The sequence below is a fragment of the Fonsecaea nubica genome (genome assembly GCF_001646965.1).
Source record: "Fonsecaea nubica strain CBS 269.64 chromosome Unknown Scaff14, whole genome shotgun sequence".
Classification (NCBI taxonomy): Eukaryota; Fungi; Ascomycota; class Eurotiomycetes; order Chaetothyriales; family Herpotrichiellaceae; genus Fonsecaea; species Fonsecaea nubica.
Window position 1 is genome coordinate 380,543 of NW_019173687.1, and position 17,156 is coordinate 397,698.

The following is a 17,156-nucleotide window of genomic DNA, read 5'->3' on the forward strand; positions in this document are numbered from 1 at the left end:
TTACACGAGATCAATCTTCCTGGACCCGACATTGAGTTACTTATCCAGTCGACATCGCGTCCTCGACGAGCAAAGGCAGGCTCAGATGTATTCCAGCAAATGTTACAGGATTCTGTGTTGGAGCATAAGTGCCTCTGCTGCTTCGGCTGTGCATGTACAGGCTCCAGGGTCCGAGTACAAGCTTACGGTGACGGGAGAATGCTGTAGAGCGAATTGGGGGGCTGTCTTGTGGTAGATAACGTGTAAGACAGCGGACGATCTACCTGGCGTGTGAATGCGTCGACGGGCGGTTGAATGGTGTTGAACATTCCTATCGACCTGACATTGCACATACAGAAGGAAATGATGAGGCTGAGGAAGATGCAAACATCATGGAGGATCACGCATGATTGAGACACGGCAAACGGTCTAAAGCGAGCGAGTGACTTCTGTGACGTTGTATAATCCGCGCCATATGATTGGGCCGGGGCCATATTCTTGGCACAATTATGTAATCAAATTTTTTCGAGAAAGCAAATATGGCTCCTTTTTGAATCCCCTAGAGTTCGTAGAGGAAGAATCTAGCGGAGGCAGTTGACAGGTGGGACGATCAATCTATGTTTCTGAGTCGCTCTCTTTCACGCGCACCGGGATATCCTGCTTCATCTTATTCTTCTTCTTCAACTTCTTCATCGTTCTTCGTCCGCCGAGCCACCGCCAACATCACATCGATCCGTCGTAGGTCGTCCTCGGTCGAGTTCTTCCAGCCCTTCAACCGCAGTTGCGGTAGGGACGACAGGCGGTTACCGAGGCAGCAGGGGTACAAGGAGGTGTACAATGCCGCGTCGATTGCGGCGAGAATGGACAAACTCAACAACAGAGGGCCGATGGCCCGCGCGAAGCGACACAGGCTCCAGCAGCAGCGGTCTCGGTTGCAGGATGGGACCCCGGAGCAGGTCTTGACCATTGAGGCGGAGTCACTCCTCCTCTTGAGAAGGGAACGGCGGGCGAGTGATGGGGGTGATGAGCCGGATCACGACGGTCAGGGAGGATCCAAGGAAGGAGGACAAGAGGGCGATAAGCGGCACCCTACGACGTCGCGCCCAGCAGAATCCCACACGGAAGTGGAAGTGGAGATCGAGGAACTGTCATCTACCGGAGACGGACTGGCCTACGCGCCTGGAACGAGGGACTTGATCTACGTCGTCCCCTTCGCCGTGCCCGGCGACAGAGTCCTGGCCAAGACGTTCCCCCAGAAGGAGGTGAATCCGCTGTGGAGCCGCGTCGACTTTGTCAAGCTGCTCCGACCGTCGCCGCGACGCGAGGGCGTCACACCAGGCTGTCAATACTTCGGGACCTGCTCGGGCTGCCAGCTCCAAATGCTACCTTACACGGAGCAGCTCGCGCACAAGAAGACGATCGTGGAGAAGGCCTTCAAGCACTTTTCGAACCTGGACCCGTCGCAAATCCCGCCCGTCGACGACACCATGGGCTCGCCGCTCCAGTACGGCTACCGCACGAAACTGACCCCCCACTACAGCGGCGGCTCGAAGTCCAGGCCGTTCCGGCAGGGCGACGACCCGCCCCCCTTGGGGTTCATGCGGAAGAACAGCCCCAGGATCCTCGACATCGAACAGTGTCCGATCGGCACGCCGATCCTGAACGAAGGCCTCAAGATCGAGAGGAAGAAGATGCACGAGTCGTTCTGGAAAAGCAAGACCGGCGCGACGGTTCTGTTGAGGGAGTCGACGCGGCGCGAAATGGTTTCCCCCGCCACGGATGCTAGCGATGAAAAGCCACCGTTGGCAGCAGAGAGCTCATCGACGCGCGATGTTGGCGGCAACGGCGCCGGCGAGGAAGGCGAGAATATCAAAGCTCCCTCGGCCGGATCGGTTCATGACCTATCGTCCTTACCGCTCGCCTACTCTGGCGAGCCTGTCTCCACCGAAATTTCGTTCCCGTCTCCAACCACCCCTCAAATCACCTACACGTACCCTCTCTTCCGAGACATCAAGACCTATACGTCCGACCACAAGGCCGTGACGACCGAGCACATTGGGCCCTACACATTCACCACGCGAGCGAACAGTTTTTTCCAGAACAACAATTCCATCCTGCCCATTTTCCTGTCCTATATCCGTGAGAACCTTCTTCCCAAGACGCCAACGGCCGCGGTTCCAGCATCAGCATCATCACAATCGGTATCCTGGGTTTCCGGCGACCACCACCAGCCAGAAGCGCAGCCCGCCAAGATCAAATACCTGCTCGACGCGTACTGCGGCTCGGGGCTGTTCAGCATCGCGCTCGCGCCGTATTTCTCGTCCGTGTTGGGCATCGACATTGACGCGCTGTCCATCTCGTGCGCGCGGGACAATGCGAACCTCAACAACCGCTCCAACAGCCGCCCGAAACAGGGTGGAACAACCACTGCAAGCGACGCCCCCGAAGTAAGCAGCAACACGGGCTTCATCGCGGCGGACGCGCAAGCCCTATTCACCGACGTGCCGTTCCCGCCCGCGCAGACCCTGCTGGTCATCGACCCGCCGCGCAAGGGCGCCTCGCCGGACTTCCTGCAGCAGCTGTGCACCTTCGGCCCGCGCCGCGTCGTCTACGTCAGCTGCAACGTGCACACGCAGGCCCGCGATGTGGGCATGCTGGTCGCCGGATTCGGCGGTGGGCGCTGGCGCTACGACATTGAGAAGCTAGGCGGGTTCGACTTTTTCCCCCAGACGGGACATGTCGAGGGCGTGTGTTTTTTGAATAGAGCAGAGAGGCAAAGTTGAGAAGATATCGGTATTTTCTCTCCTGGTATGAGGATAGTGATAGGGATAGGTGAGGGGCTGCTTTGCGTGTTGTTGGGTTCTTCAACAGGAAGAATTTGGATAAGATCGCTGAGGCATGTCAAGGATGGAGGTCGATGGCAGAGCAAAATCCGCTGTTTCTGGCCTGTTCATCAACTTTTCCTCCCCTTTTCCTGCCCCGAAAAGGCGACCGGACTGGACTGTATAATTAGACACAACCTTGTTGGGTTCTTTCTCTCCCTGTAAAAGCCCGATATCGAATACATTGGTGGACTGGTGCCATCTGACCCTTTTCTTGATGTCCTCGTCTGCTAATCGAGGCAGATTGTTTTCCCACTTTTTCTCAGAAAATCTCCCCAGATGTTTGGCGCCTCCATTTCACGGAAGAGGATCAGGTGGTCGATAGAAATCCACTTGGCCCCTTAAAGTCCAGGTCCTTGGCCATATCCTTCGCCTTCGACTTCCCCTCCTCCGAGCCCTCCTCTTCCGCGTCTGGAGGATAAAACACCTCTCTGCCCTCGGCCCACGCCTTCCACGCAGGCCCTTCCAGATTCTCAAACCACAAATAAGAAGTCATGGCTGCCTTGAAGTCGGCAAACTCTGCGAGGCCGAGCTGCGCAGATCGCTCATGGAGCTGGTCGACGAACCAGCGCCGGTCAGACGTGAAGGTCGCGCCAATGCAGCCGAGCAGCAGCGTCCAAAGGACCAGAGGCCGGTACTCCTCGCGGCCGCCCGCGGGGATGAACTTGAGGAACTTCTCGGTCAGGGCGCCGCGCAGCATGCTAGCCAGGCGCGGCTTGACCTCGGAGCTGTCAATCTGCGGGTACACGACCATGTCGTCGTAGAGCAGCGCGCCCAAGCGTGCGACGGCGAAGATAAGCCGCTCCTCCTCGCTCCCAGCCTCGGACAGTGGGATCTCCGGCGGCAAGGCCAGGATTTGGTGGTGGTTTGCCCGTGCGATGGCCAGAAGTCGCCGCCACGCCCGCGTAGTTTCGTACCCAGGCTCCAGGCGTGTGAGATCCCCGGTAACGGAGGCGGTGCACAGTAGATGCTCGCGGAGCTTGCCGATTTGTTCTCTTGCAGGGAGCACCAGAAACCCGGTTCCCAATCTTCCAAACGTACCATTACGAAGGGATCTTTTCACGTTCTCGGTATACTCGGTCAGAAGTCGCTCGTAGCTTTTCAGCAGTGGGAAACTGGGGTGCTGTATAAGAGTTGTGCAGTTGTTCAGGCTCCATCTGTTATCATGTTCGTGGAATTGTTAGGGAACGAGAGCAAAAAGAGGGGTGGGCGGGAAATCGCATTTTCTTTTCTTGGAGGGTCAGGGACACCACGTACAGCCATATCATTTCCGCAATACCAACAAGTTCAATTTCTTCTAAGCCGCCCTTGGCCTGGATGAGGAGGTTCATGGCACGAATGTGTTCAGCATGGGGCACTTTCCTGCCATACCGGACCAGGAACCGTGCGTTGAGCGTCGGTGGCGGAGGGTGGCTTTCGGGAAACACTCGCTTGTCCCAGTCCAGTCCCTGATATGACAAGTTATACACTGCCATCACGAGAGAATCGGTCGGAATAGCGTCCGGGTCCATGTTTTGTATGATTTGCCTCACCAATCGGAGCGCCTGAGTGTGGTGGAAGAGTCTCAGCCGATCGAACATGGCACTGCAACCGTGAGCATGGTACATGGCTTTGCCAAAATCCGCTACACTGGCGAGGTGGACGTGATGAACGGCAGGGCACTCTTGAGCCGCCAAGCGCCATTGTCGCCTGCCGGGGTGTACGGCCGGCTTTCCTTGAACCTCGATGAGGTCAGGCCATAGCTTGTCGTAGGCTTAGAACGGGAGTTTCAGTCAGCCGGGGCTAAATGGATCACTTTTTGGTTTTTTCCTTTCTTGAGGGTAGATTATGCTGCGTACTATACTCAATGAGGTCTTGAAAGACTGCTGGATGCTCTGAGGCACTATAAGGAGAAAACGGATCCCGTTTGCTCTGAGATAGGGCGTTATGGACGAGGGCCTTTGAGCTTTCTGATGGCTGATCATCCGCGCCGTCGTCGGTTGCTTGTATGTCCTGTTCCTGTCGTTGAGATGATTCGCGCTCCATCTCTCGGCGCCAACTGCAATTTTTGGTCAGTCGGGAAATCTCTGAGGCCGTGCTACCTGTTTACCTGATCTGCCTTTCCCAGCGAGCACGTCGGCCAACATATCTGGCGGCATGCCTTCGGGCCTGTGCAATCTTGATGTTCTTGTCTTGCCCGCTTTGATAGGAACCAGGGTCGTGGATCATGAATTGGATCGTTATTGGAGCAGACGGGGTGTTGGCGGACGCCATGGCGTTGTGTGTAATGGTGATCGGGAGCAGATCCGAGAGAGCGAGACCACCTGAAGATTAAGATGCCGGATGGACAATAGCATTATCTGTCTATCAAGTATTTCCATTTATTTTTCGGCACAAAGGTCGCTTTGACTCGTGTCGCCTTGTACGTTCGTGCGCGAAATCTGACAGAGACACGAAGCCGAGTCGGTCTCGGTGTAGTGCGTTCAACGGGGAGAGGAGACAAGCGCGGTTTCGGCCGGATGGTGCCTCGCCAAAGAAACACTAGGTTGGACGAGTAAGGACCTTTGGCCTCAGCCCGTATAAAAGAAGCAAAAACATTCGACCAGGTGCTGGTGAAGCGAGGTGTCCCGAGCAGTCATTCCACTAGAAAGGATGATGGTGCACGAGGTGGGCACAATGTGAGCTGACGCTGCGACCTTCGATTGGACGTGATTATATAATCGTGTAACTGCGCCCACCACACCCATCCTGCGCCTTTCTAACGCCAAAAGGTGAAATGCCCTGCAATGGGACGGACAGCTTGTTCTGATGCCAGAGCTATCCAGAGTCATGACTACACTGCACTTCAAGCGGACGAAAAGGAGTAAGAGGACACCCAAGCATGTCGTCAATGATATCTGGAGTCTTGGATCTTTTTTCTCGATTCCTGCCGTTCTATCTCGTCAGATTACCAGCTCTACGTGCTACCAGGGCCTCCCAGTAAAGCAAACCTCCTGACAATGCTGGGCCCTATCTCGTCATACTCGGCCTTGGTGTGGCAGTAACTTCTGAATTCAGGTGTCTGGCCAAGTAGACTGCCACCAAACCATGGTCCATGTCGCTGTCGTTTGTGGGTGACAACTTGGACCTCCAGACCACCACTCTTAGCTCCACCACTACGAGCCTCCGACGCTCTGATACGAGCATCGACCAAGTGTCTGATATCTCGCTGTAACCGCCGACCAAAATCCTTATACAGAGTCGACCCGCCAGACAGCACGATGTTTTTGTAGAGCCCTCTTCGAACGTCTATCGGAGATGACTGGATAACCCCATCGACCACGGTGGGAAGGGGAGTGAGGAAGTCCGAAGAATAGATTTCGGGATTGAAAAAGATCTCGGGGGCGAGGAATCGCTCGTAGCCGACATCGATCGTGATAGACCTGCCATTGGGTTGCGTCACGGTGTGCTTGAGAAACCTATCAGGTTCTTTGTCATAGCGGGCGAACTCCTTGACTATGTCGGGGCAGACATAACAGTACTCCTCCTTGACCTTCTCGGCTGTCTTGAGACTGCTGTCCGGTTCTCCCCGGTCCCGCAATAGACTCTGCACAAAATATGTGATATCCCGTCCAGCAATCGGTATGCTTTTGATCGATGAGCCAATAACGTATCCTTCAGCAACAGGAATAATATGGGTGACACCGTCTCCGGAATCGATAACAGTGCCCGTCAAAGATCGGTCGGTCACTTTCGAAGATGTCCACGAGGCGGCTAAGGCGAGAACGGCCTGTACAGCAATGTATAGACCCGCGCAGTTGAAGGACTCGAACATGATCTCTGCCGTGTTCTCGCGGTTCTCGGGCGGGTTCAGAGGCTAGAAAACAGTCAACAACTACACAGACGGGTGGTTTCAGCAAGACCCACGGGTTCTGTCAGGAGGAAATAGTGATCCTCGGGCTCAACTCGCAGGTATTTGAAGATGGAGTTTGACCAGAACCGTTCCATGTAGTCCCAGTTCTCGATTTGACCGTGTCTGATGGGATAGTTGATACTGTAGCCAGGACCAGCCGACGCCGCAAGTGCTTCGTCTCCAATGAAGAAGTCGAGGTCTTCTGTGCCCCGCTTGCCCGCCAGATTGGAACTTGGTCCTGCACCGCCAGTGAGGAATGAGGGTTTATTTGCAACCGCCGGTCTTCCTGATCCCGTTCCTCCTGCAGCGCCGCTAGCACCACTTTTCATAGCAATGGCCGTGGGGAATACAAAGGAAGGGGCATCATTTCCGGCGAAGCCTAAGTTGAGGTAGGTCAGAAGGGTAACGATCATGTATGGTCGATGGGCGTACCTAATTTCGAGAAGCCGGTACCGCTACTTGACCGTCAGCAACAGATACAGGTGCTCGGAAAGGAGACCATACTTGTCCATGACAACGGCGGGAGTTTGAGAAGCCATTTTGGTCGGTTACTCGCGGACCACCTCGAGAAGCAGCAACAATACGACGATGCGACGAGAAGGATGAGGATGTCGCTAGGATGAATCGGTTCTGGTCGGAGGGATCATCGCCAACAAGGAGAAGAGAAGAATAGCAGAAGGGAGGTGTAGTGACCCAGGCACCGTATTTCCAACCCACAAACGTGTGCAGGCAGCTTCCAATTGTGGGTGGAAGACGAGTCAATTGAGGGACAGCAGTGAGACGAAACGTTGGTAGTAGTAGTAGTGGCAGTTGGTGGGCTGCCGCTCGCTGGGCACCGATACGCAAAGCACCATTGCTCGTAAAGTGGGCTGCGGATTATGTTATCCACGTGACTGCACAGCTGGTACTTTCCAAAGTGTCACGTGGCTGTCCGATCTCACCATTATAATCAAGAATCCTTTGGTTTGTATAGACCCGGTAGTTTATTCTCCAAGTCACATAGTCGCTCGTCGTCGGTTGTAGAGCATAGCATTAACATTATGGCACGTAGATAGCTGGGATTGGAAATGCTTTGTGTGTTGGTATGGCATGGTGGCGCCTATGTCTGGGTCGGCCCAGTTTCCTATACTGACACCTCCCCTTTCAGCCCCTCCTCACAACATCGTACTTGCCTTTCTTGTCCTTCTATCTCGTTACCGAGTACTCGGCACATGCCCAACAAAATAAAAACAGAAACACCGTTTTGTATAAAGAAATCATGGGGGACAGTCGTCGCGCCCTCATCTGAGGTCGCGGCTTCCAAACATGCCAAGCAGGCTGTCGATTTCAGCTGCCGGAAGAGGACGACGATGACCTCCGGTTGATTTCTTTTTGACCTCTCCCTCACTCGTTCACCAACTCTTCATTCCTTCATTTTTTTCAAGCAAGCATCCTCAAGCTCAAACTTTTCCTTTCTCCTGCAAGTCTGCAAGTCTGCATGCTGCCGCAGCTGTCTCCATAAGTAGGATTTCAATCCCTTTCGTTCTTTTCACTTGGTTCATCGTCTCTCTGCCTGACAATCCGTGCCCTGTTTACACTGTACAGCTTGAACTCATTCTCACAGCAGCACTGCTTCCCACGGTCCTCTTAACTGGGGTCAGAGCCTTGATCGCTCTCAAACACGTCCTGCCTGCTGACCAAAGTTCATTCCTGTCTTTTCGTCCCACATCGACCAATGCCGCGTCGACAACAAGACCCCGGCGACTTGTGTGCCATTTTCATCCACGCTGGTGCCGGGTTCCACAGTCTACAAAATGAGAGAAGTCATCTCACCGCGGTCAACGATGCAGCCAAGGTTGGAATGGCCGTCCTCAGGAACGGAGGTGATGCTACTGATGCTGTGGAGATGGCTATAAGGCTGCTGGAGGACAGAGAAATCACAAATGCCGGCTATGGAAGCAACTTGACCATAGCTGGGCAGGTCGAATGTGATGCCACCGTGGTCGATCACTATGGCCGCAGTGGCGCGGTCGGGGCAATCTCCCAGGTCAAAAACCCAATTGCAGTCGCTCACCTTGTTCTTGCCGAATCCACAAAACAAATGTCCCTCCAGCGTGTTCCCCCAATCCTACTGGTAGGCGCTGGTGCGACCGACTTCGCCGCAGATAACGGTATAGCAATTCTTCCTCATGACTACCTAGTCTCGAAAAGTGCGCGTGAGAGGTGGATCAAATGGATCAATGATCTTGCAGACGTCTCTCAGACGGAGGCGGCGAGAGAAGATCAGAACCAGCTGTACCGGTCGATAGAACCACCGGATGAGTGGGGTCGTACTCCGACGCCGGCTGCTGCTCCCCCCAGCCCCACGGTATCACCTCCTACCCATGGAAGACAACTCAGCCTCTCACAGATGCCTTCTATGAGACGCCCATTGATGGCCTCGACTGCAGATGTACCTACCTTATCACACCCCGGGGGAACCGAGAACCCAGGACATGGCCGTTTGATCTCCCCTCAGCCTCCAGCTCAGCAAAACACGGCAGACGGAAACGCATCTCACGATTCCGTTGAGGCCGGTAGCGATGACAGTCTTCAATGGTTAGCGTCTTCTTCCAAGCGTCAGAAACTAGGCGGTTCTTTCGATGGGCCGTCTAGCGAGACACCCAATCTTACCGCCCAAGATCAATCGAAACCATGGTTGAGCACGTCAAGATCTGCTTACCGTGACAACGACCGGGAAGACGACATAAGTGACACAGTCGGCGCCATTGCAATTGACTGCTTTGGGCGGATTGCTGCAGGCGCATCGTCGGGAGGCATTGGCATGAAACACAAGGGTCGGTGTGGTCCGGCCGCTCTTGTTGGCGTCGGCTCTGCTGTGATCCCTATTGATCCACAGGATCCCACTCAAACTTGTGTAGCCACGGTCACCAGTGGGACAGGTGAACATATGGCTACAACGAGTGCCGCCGCCACGGCTGCCGATCGGATCTACAGTTCGGTGCGTAAAGTACAAGGACAACTCGAATCGTGCAACGAAGATGAAGCGATGAGTTCTGTCATCAAGAACGACTTCATGGGTCATCCTGGTGTCATCAACAGCCATTGTCCTGGCGCCATTGGAATTCTAGCAGTCAAGAAAAGCCGTGACGGGATTTACTTTTATTTCGGCCACAACACCGATTCGTTTGCCATTGCCTCGATGCATTCTGAAGAGACAAAGGCGGTATGCACCATGTCAAGAAGCCAAGGCCACGGGTCCATTGCCCAGGGAGGCCGAGTTTCTCGAGCAAAACACAGTCATCCGCGTTGACCCTCTGGTCGAGGTGATTACAGGTCTTCTGGCACGCGGGAAAGAACGTCCGATGTTCACAGGCCTCTGCCTCGCCGAATTTTCGTCATCCTGAGCCGGTGCTGGGGGAGTTCAGAGATGCTGCAGGGAAGAGACAGTGAACCGTCGCAGAGCTGGGAACTACGGGTGGAGGATTGAGAAGGGCGTGTAAAAAAGGAGGCGGGCATATTCATAGCCTTTTCTTTGCGCGCGTGCCCTAAAACATCAAGGTGCCCTAAGGCCTTCATATTGATAGGCAAACAATCCCAAAAACCCTAGTCTAGACAAACATTGTATCTGTGTGCGCCTGAGCCGATTTTCCCTCGCATTCACTCATGGTCTGATAACTTTTGTGGCCGTCTGTTACGGACCGAATCGCCTTGAAATTGGCCTATTATTAAGAATACACTGCTGATCACTTTCCGTTCCAGCCGGTGCGCAACTTGCGGCCGGCCACCTATTGCGGCCTCTTTTTCTTCTTGGATTTGGAGGTCACGACCACGGAGGGGGTCTTCCCGTAGCCGCGGTCGTCTACGGCGAGATGGGTGCCACAGGTCAGGCAGTCACCGTTCTCTGGCGGCTCACAAAAGATGCTCAGACAGATGGAGCAGACGAAACCGACAGAGACGACGTTGCGGTGGCAGAAGCAGGCGGCGCGGAAGTCGACGTCGATGCGGGTGGGCAGGATCAAGTGTGCCGAGCGGGTCAAGGGGCTGGACAGAAAGCTGGTCAGGAGATAGGTCAGGAGGGCCTGGGACGCCGTCTTGACAGGGTTGAGATCGTTGGGTGAGGGCAGGTGGGCGGGGATGAAGATGCCGTGGGTCGCGTCGGCGGCTTGTTGGAGGAAGACGGTCGAGTTTGAGTGTGATGAGGAGCGAGTGTTTGAGGTGGGATTTGAAGATGCTGTGGTAGTGGTGGTGGACGCGGAGGAAGAGACGGGGAGAGGAAGTTGCAATATATCAATGGGGATAGACAGTCTTTGACACGCGAATATGGCGTTCATGATCGGGATGTATTGGTGAGCCAGATCGGTTGAAGGCGATGCTGAGATGAGGAGAATACGTGATTGAAGTGACTGAGTTGCTCCTTCGCCAGCCGCCGAGGTGGCGTCGGGTCTCATACCACCACTAGCAGTGTTTGACGATCCCACCAGAGACTCCGTGAGCAGGATTGACTCTCGGTTGATATAGGAGAGCGCCAAAGTGAGGGCGCCAGCAATCATGGTGGATGAGTTGCTAGCGACGGCATCTGGAGACGTGCTGGACAGCAACGCGGTCAGGTTACGCAGGAGCTCTTCCTCAACAAGGCGGAAGGGCCGGTATTTGCTGCCCGTGTTTGCTGAGGACGAGAGAGGCTTAGGAGTCGAGCCAGGAGGGTGGTAATCCCCTCCTGGCCCGTTGAGTTTCAGTCTTTTGGTGGGATCGGAGAGGTTGTCGTCTCCAGACGAGTCATGAGGTTGTCGCTTTGCTCGAGCCGAGATGGATCGAGGCAACCTCTGTTCGGTGGGAGCTGGATAGAGCCATGTGGCTTTGTCGCAATGAGAAGCGATGACGGCGACTTTGTTGGTGTAGTTTGCTGCCAGATGGGCATTGATGAAGACGAGAAGATTGGCGACAGCACTGGAAAGAGGGAGGGTCGAGGAGAGCAATGACCATGCTGCTGGGTTGGTGTCGAGGATGACTGTGAGGAGTGAGGGTGATTGTTCGGCCGCTGTTTGTGTTGTTCAGGGGGATGTCAGTCTAATGGCAGCCTTGTGAGGATTTGGGGAGAGGTGATTGGATGGATAGCGAGCGGCCAACTTGTGCTCTGGCGGGCGCGGGTACAAGAAACTTACAGTGGGAGGGTTTGTCAAAGTGCTCGGATGCGTCGACCGCATTCATGATCGGGTGGTTTTGGTAGCGGTGGTGGTGGTGATGACGACGACGATAGCAGGGACCAAGATATTAGAAATCCAGGAGAGGAGATGATTTGTGGAATATGAGAGGCGAGGAGTGAGATGGCTTGAGCGAGTGAAAGAGTGGGCTGAGATGGAAGAACGGATGAGTTGATGCGATGATGTGCCACAGTGGATCGATGGTTGATGGTTGAGCATCACGAGCATCTGTCCCATCGCAGTCTCAGCGTCAGGTGGGAGCACAAGCACAAGGCACTGGACGCCTAGACCCCTTGGGTAAGAGTGAGGGCGGACGAGAACCGCCTTGGAAACCCTTGGGGCCCGAGAGCACAAAAGCGATAGGCGTAGGGCACGAGGTTAGGCACGAGATTAGGTGGTTCGGTGGTTAGGTATTAGGCTGTAGGCGAAGAGCTCACTAGGCTACTAGTAGGAACCCCAGGATGCCTAGGTGCTTACCTATGTACATGTAGGTAGGTAGGTAAGAGAACGCGTATCTATAGATAAGGCCAGGCAGCCTCTATCCATCCAGCCAGCCCAAGCGCCCAAGACCGCAACGTGAGAGAATTGCTGGATACAAGAGACAGAAGAGACAGAGGAGACAAGATAAGCAACAATCCCTCATCCGAGTCCTCCCTGTAGATGTAGGCACAAAATAATAACAAAATAACAACAATACTCCGTCGTAAGATAGATGGAGCTTCACATGTTAATCTCCGTCGTTTTGCCAATTTTACTCTTTCTCACTTTGGTTCTTACTTCTCAATCCCCCCTTCACTTTTCATGTTTTTGAGTCATACACTACTTTCCTCCCCCCTTTACCAACCAACAAAACCCCCCCAAAACTCCCAAGCTAATAATTATTACTCCATCTGATCAATTCTTCCGTTCCCGGTCTGATTCCTCGTATCTCCCAATAACCAGCATTTGCATTTGAATTTACATGTGCATCTGCCTTTTCCCTCCTCTCACAACCGTTGTCGCTATCACACCAGAACGAAGAAGAAAAACTTTTTCCATTCTTCCCCCAATCGCCTCACTGCACCATCCACCAGCTTTTTTTTCCTGCATCCCACGTGGCCCATAGTTGGTCTGATCGCTCCTACATCGGCTCCCGTCCATCTTGGAGTTGGGGATCACCAGAAAAACAAAGTCCCATTCGCTATTCCGCCGATTATTGCGACAATCCTTGCATCTATTTGGCTATCAATAAAAAACAACCAGCCTCAGGGTTTTGCTTCACTTTTAGCATCCAGACAAATATACGTCCACTCTCAACGCCCAAACGCCCACCACATTTGCCTCACCTGCGAACCTGAAGAAGAAGACATACTCGGTACATACACACACAGACAAAGACACGAGTCCGCATCTCCCATCAGCTGACCAATTTCAAACAACCCCCCGTCAAACCTATCGAACGCACTTCTCGCTTCCTCTGCTTCTTTCTTCGCCGCCTCGCTCTCTCAGATCCAGCCAGACACCGCCCATCCTTCCGCCTGCCGCTCGCCGTACGCCTCCCGGCTTCCGTCCACTTCCTCTGCTCGCTCTTCACCCCTTTAAAAATTATGTTATTGGCCTCCTGATCTCACGTCACTTCTCCTTTCAAGTGCTCGACCTCTTCAATACTTCGAGTTCTTCAATAATTCCTCCCTTCTCCTCCGCATCGCCTTCCCTCTCCGACCTCAGGCGTGTTGCCCCCACCGCCTCGCCTCACTGGTCCAAATGTCTTCAATGTCGACCGTCCAACGGATGAACCGAAAATTATCCGAAGAACGCGACGCTGAACGCGCCTCCCAATTGGCCAAGGAAGCTGTTGAACTTTCTAATGCTGGTGATAAAGTGGTAGGTTTTTGGCTGTTGTGATCTTTACTTCTGAACATTGTGTCGCTGACTATACTTTTCTCTAGCAAGCATCGAGAAAGCTGAGAGAAGCTGCTGCACTGGGTCATGCCAACCCGGATGTCCAGGCCGCCTTTTTCGCCATCCATCATGATGACCAGCTCAACTCACCCCTCTTGGATTTGGTAAGGAGATACGCCCTCTACCACGATAAGTCGGCCGGCGATGAAGCTGTCAAATATCTCAAGAGCCCCGAGGCTTCTAATGCCGGCCCCGTTGCCCTTGAGTGTTTGCAAATCATCCTTGAATGCCGCGAGTCTACCATGTCCGGTGCTCAGGATTTTATCATCGCCGAACTCGCCAAACGGAGTACCGCAGTTCGAACATATCTAGCGACTGAGCTTCAAGTGTCCACTACCTCATTCTTCGACAATGTCTATGAAAGAGGTGACGAAGCGGCCAATTGCTTGCGCTCGGTCGTGCTTGATGTTGCACTGTGGCCGAGCGAGGAGGTCCGACTCCGGGTGGAGGATGACCTGTTCCAGCTCTTCCTTGCCAAACTGATGGAAACCGGTCACGATCATGATGGTCGAGCTCTCAAAGGCATTGCCCTGCTGTTGATTGCCGACACCCAGCGGCTGCATGTATTCATTGATGAAGATGCATTTGAGGCCCTCATGGGCTCCCTGGATCTGAGACTTCCGCCCGACGTTCGAGGCCAAGCGACTCTCGTCCTATCCAAATTCTTTGAAGTGGCAGAACCGTCTGGCCAAGAATATCTCTCCAATTACATCACGAGTCACGTTCAACGGAAGAAGGGTGACGACCTAGTCCTGGCCTTTTCGGCTGGCGCAAGTCTCTTTCCGGTCATTCCAGCCATCTTGGCTCCGCTCTTTTTGGTGGAAGGCTTCCTGGCCTCCATCATGCCTCTTCTCGACAGAAAGTTCAGCAGTCCTCTCGTCCACGACGCCTTTCTCTTCTTGCTCAATGCTGCTTGCATTGATGGCGCCTGTCGGACAGCAATCGCACAGTATTGCGCAGCTTGGCTCGCGGACAAAGTGAGCACCGGGACCGGCAAGCAGCCATCGGTGGCGGCCACCGTCTTGGCTAAGTTGAGAACTTCGGGTGTCAAGATTGGAGATCAGAGAGCCAATAAGGCGGATGATGATGTTAGTGAACTCGTTGACCTTTTCAAGAAATCCCTCACCATTGTTGAAGAAGGAAAGAACGTTTCTGACTCGATTGAAGGCCTTGCGTATACATCTTTAAAGCCCGAGGTGAAGGAGTCACTCGCCAAAGATCGCAAGTTCCTGGTCTCACTCCTGGAGGTCCTCGACCAAAACCATACTAGCCCGGAAGTCGTGGTCGGCGGACTGAGTATCATCTCGAATCTGACTCAATATGCCCCAAGTCTGTCCGACGAGCAGAAAAAGATGTCGCAGTTGAAAGCTTATGCGAATGCTACCAAACCCGCCGAACCGAACCCTTTGGAGGATGACGAACATGTACGGGCACGTTGCACGGCGGTGGTCGAGGCTGGAGTCGTGGCCTCACTGATCAGACTAAACAAGGGCAGATCTCCAGCTACAGCACAGCTAAGCGATAGGATCCTGTTGTCGTTGTCCAAGAACCCAAAAGACAGAGGGAAGATCGCTCAGCAGGGAGCCGTTAAGCTTCTCGTTTCTCACGCACAAAGAAGTCTACAGTCACCTGAGAACAGCGCTCAAGCCCACCCCGAGGCTGCCCACGCCCTCGCGCGTATCCTTATCTCCTTGAACCCAGCTCATGTCTTCCCACCCGGATCGACACCTGATATCACTGACGCTGTCCCACCTTTGGTGGCGTTACTGAAGACCCCAGGCGGGGCAGCTCTTAATGACCAGCCGCGAGATCTATTGCCGGTCTTCGAAAGTCTTCTTGCCCTAACCAACCTTGCATCAGCCCCTACCTCCAATGCCGCCTCTTTTATCATCAAATCAGCCTGGGATGACATTGAAGATTTCCTACTGGGAAACAACGAGCTAGTCCGCCGTGCGGCTTGCGAACTGATATGTAACTTGACCGTTGTTCCCACCGGAGTCGAGAAATTCGCCGACGGTTCGAAACGTGCCGCCCAGCGATTACGTATCCTAGTGGCAATGGCCGATGTCGAAGATTTGCCCACAAGGCGCGCCGCGGGTGGGGCTCTGGCAATGCTCACGGAGCAGTATATCAACATCGTATCCGCGATGCTCGAGTTTAAACGTACCCCAGAGATTCTTCTAGAGCTCTGTCTCGATGAAGATCCCGGCGTGGTGCATAGAGGCTTGGTCGTGGTCCGGAGCATGTTATGTTGCGATGAAGCCGGGCCGGAGTACAAATCATTGGCACTAAAAGTAAAAGAGGCGTACAAGAAAGAAGGCGCCGTGGAAAAGTTGAAGACTTGTCTGAAGCAGACCAAAGATCCGGAACTATTGAGCATCGGGGTACAAGCCTTGAAAGTTCTGGTGGATGATCGAACAAAATGAACAAACAATACGAAGCTGTCAGGAGATCAACCTACGAGGGTGACGACGATATGTGTCTCTTACACCGGGACAACAGTCCTACTGGACGCCGGCGTTATTATCACAATCCCGAGTGCGGAGACCACAGGGACTAGGTTGAGACGTTCTCCACCAATTCCGACATCCAAGATGAGCGACACGATTGTGGTCAGAGAAGCGATATCTGTAATGGGTATTGAAGTGTGTTACGCCGTCGAACCCAAGCAGTCACCATTCCGAACACGAGCACAATCTCGGTCTTATAACGATACCTACATGTTACTTAAGTCGGGGAGTTTGGAGTCTTTGCCCTTGCAACTGGGTGCCGGGCGGAAGAGCGGAGAGCTGCCGGTGTTTTTTTGTTTTTGGTAAACATACATGACACGGAGTTCCGATGGAAGGATTCCTGGAGCGTCGTCACTTTCGAGTATGAGTCAATGCCATGTTTGCTGTCCTAGCGTCAAGTTTGACTGTGAAGAGTAAGGGATCATATTGGTGCCCCCCTGCACACCGCTATCGCTATCGCTACGACTACCACTGTTCTGGCCATGGTTATCGCTGTAGTTGTACATTCTTACTGCAGCATGGGGTGAGAGCATCGTAGGCACGGTATGTGTCACAGGGGCTTAGATTCCAGGGTTATATTGATACCTAGGCACCTAGGCACCTAGGCAGTATCTTATTTCAGCCAGTATCCCATCCTTACCCTCCCTCTCTCCCGTCTCCGTCCATGCATCTCTGCCCCAGGCGTCGGTCTTTAGTCTTCGATCTTGGAATTACCGGGTGCCTTTGTCTCGTGCGGCTCGTCTCATCCTCACCACCACCTTTACTTTCGACTTTTGGAGGGACCGTGGCA

General features: G+C 53.8%; 6 protein-coding genes across 6 annotated transcripts; 3 read left to right on the top strand and 3 right to left on the bottom strand.

Annotated features, from left to right (window-relative positions):
• Positions 1–596: 596 nt before the first annotated feature.
• On the top strand, positions 597–2,762 carry AYO20_03165 (hypothetical protein; the record flags this gene model as incomplete). The annotated part of the gene is made up of 1 exon (XM_022641468.1): positions 597–2,762. One exon carries the CDS (start codon positions 597–599, stop codon positions 2,760–2,762), a length of 2,166 nt encoding a protein of 721 aa, XP_022502670.1.
• A 409-nt stretch (positions 2,763–3,171) lies between these two features.
• AYO20_03166 (hypothetical protein) lies at positions 3,172–5,114 on the bottom strand (the record flags this gene model as incomplete). Its single annotated transcript, XM_022641469.1, has 4 exons — positions 3,172–4,018; positions 4,119–4,614; positions 4,700–4,899; positions 4,951–5,114. 4 exons carry the CDS (start codon positions 5,112–5,114, stop codon positions 3,172–3,174), a joined length of 1,707 nt encoding a protein of 568 aa, XP_022502671.1.
• A 682-nt stretch (positions 5,115–5,796) lies between these two features.
• On the bottom strand, positions 5,797–7,271 carry AYO20_03167 (hypothetical protein; the record flags this gene model as incomplete). Its single annotated transcript, XM_022641470.1, has 4 exons — positions 5,797–6,696; positions 6,747–7,111; positions 7,165–7,187; positions 7,237–7,271. 4 exons carry the CDS (start codon positions 7,269–7,271, stop codon positions 5,797–5,799), a joined length of 1,323 nt encoding a protein of 440 aa, XP_022502672.1.
• Positions 7,272–8,446: 1,175 nt separating this feature from the next.
• On the top strand, positions 8,447–10,164 carry AYO20_03168 (hypothetical protein; the record flags this gene model as incomplete). The annotated part of the gene is made up of 2 exons (XM_022641471.1): positions 8,447–9,937; positions 10,048–10,164. The coding sequence occupies 2 exons, from the start codon at positions 8,447–8,449 to the stop codon at positions 10,162–10,164; spliced, it is 1,608 nt and encodes a 535-aa protein (XP_022502673.1).
• Positions 10,165–10,499: 335 nt separating this feature from the next.
• AYO20_03169 (hypothetical protein) lies at positions 10,500–11,922 on the bottom strand (the record flags this gene model as incomplete). The annotated part of the gene is made up of 2 exons (XM_022641472.1): positions 10,500–11,752; positions 11,877–11,922. 2 exons carry the CDS (start codon positions 11,920–11,922, stop codon positions 10,500–10,502), a joined length of 1,299 nt encoding a protein of 432 aa, XP_022502674.1.
• A 1,736-nt stretch (positions 11,923–13,658) lies between these two features.
• On the top strand, positions 13,659–16,282 carry AYO20_03170 (hypothetical protein; the record flags this gene model as incomplete). The annotated part of the gene is made up of 2 exons (XM_022641473.1): positions 13,659–13,778; positions 13,844–16,282. 2 exons carry the CDS (start codon positions 13,659–13,661, stop codon positions 16,280–16,282), a joined length of 2,559 nt encoding a protein of 852 aa, XP_022502675.1.
• Between the last annotated feature and the right edge of the window lie 874 nt (positions 16,283–17,156).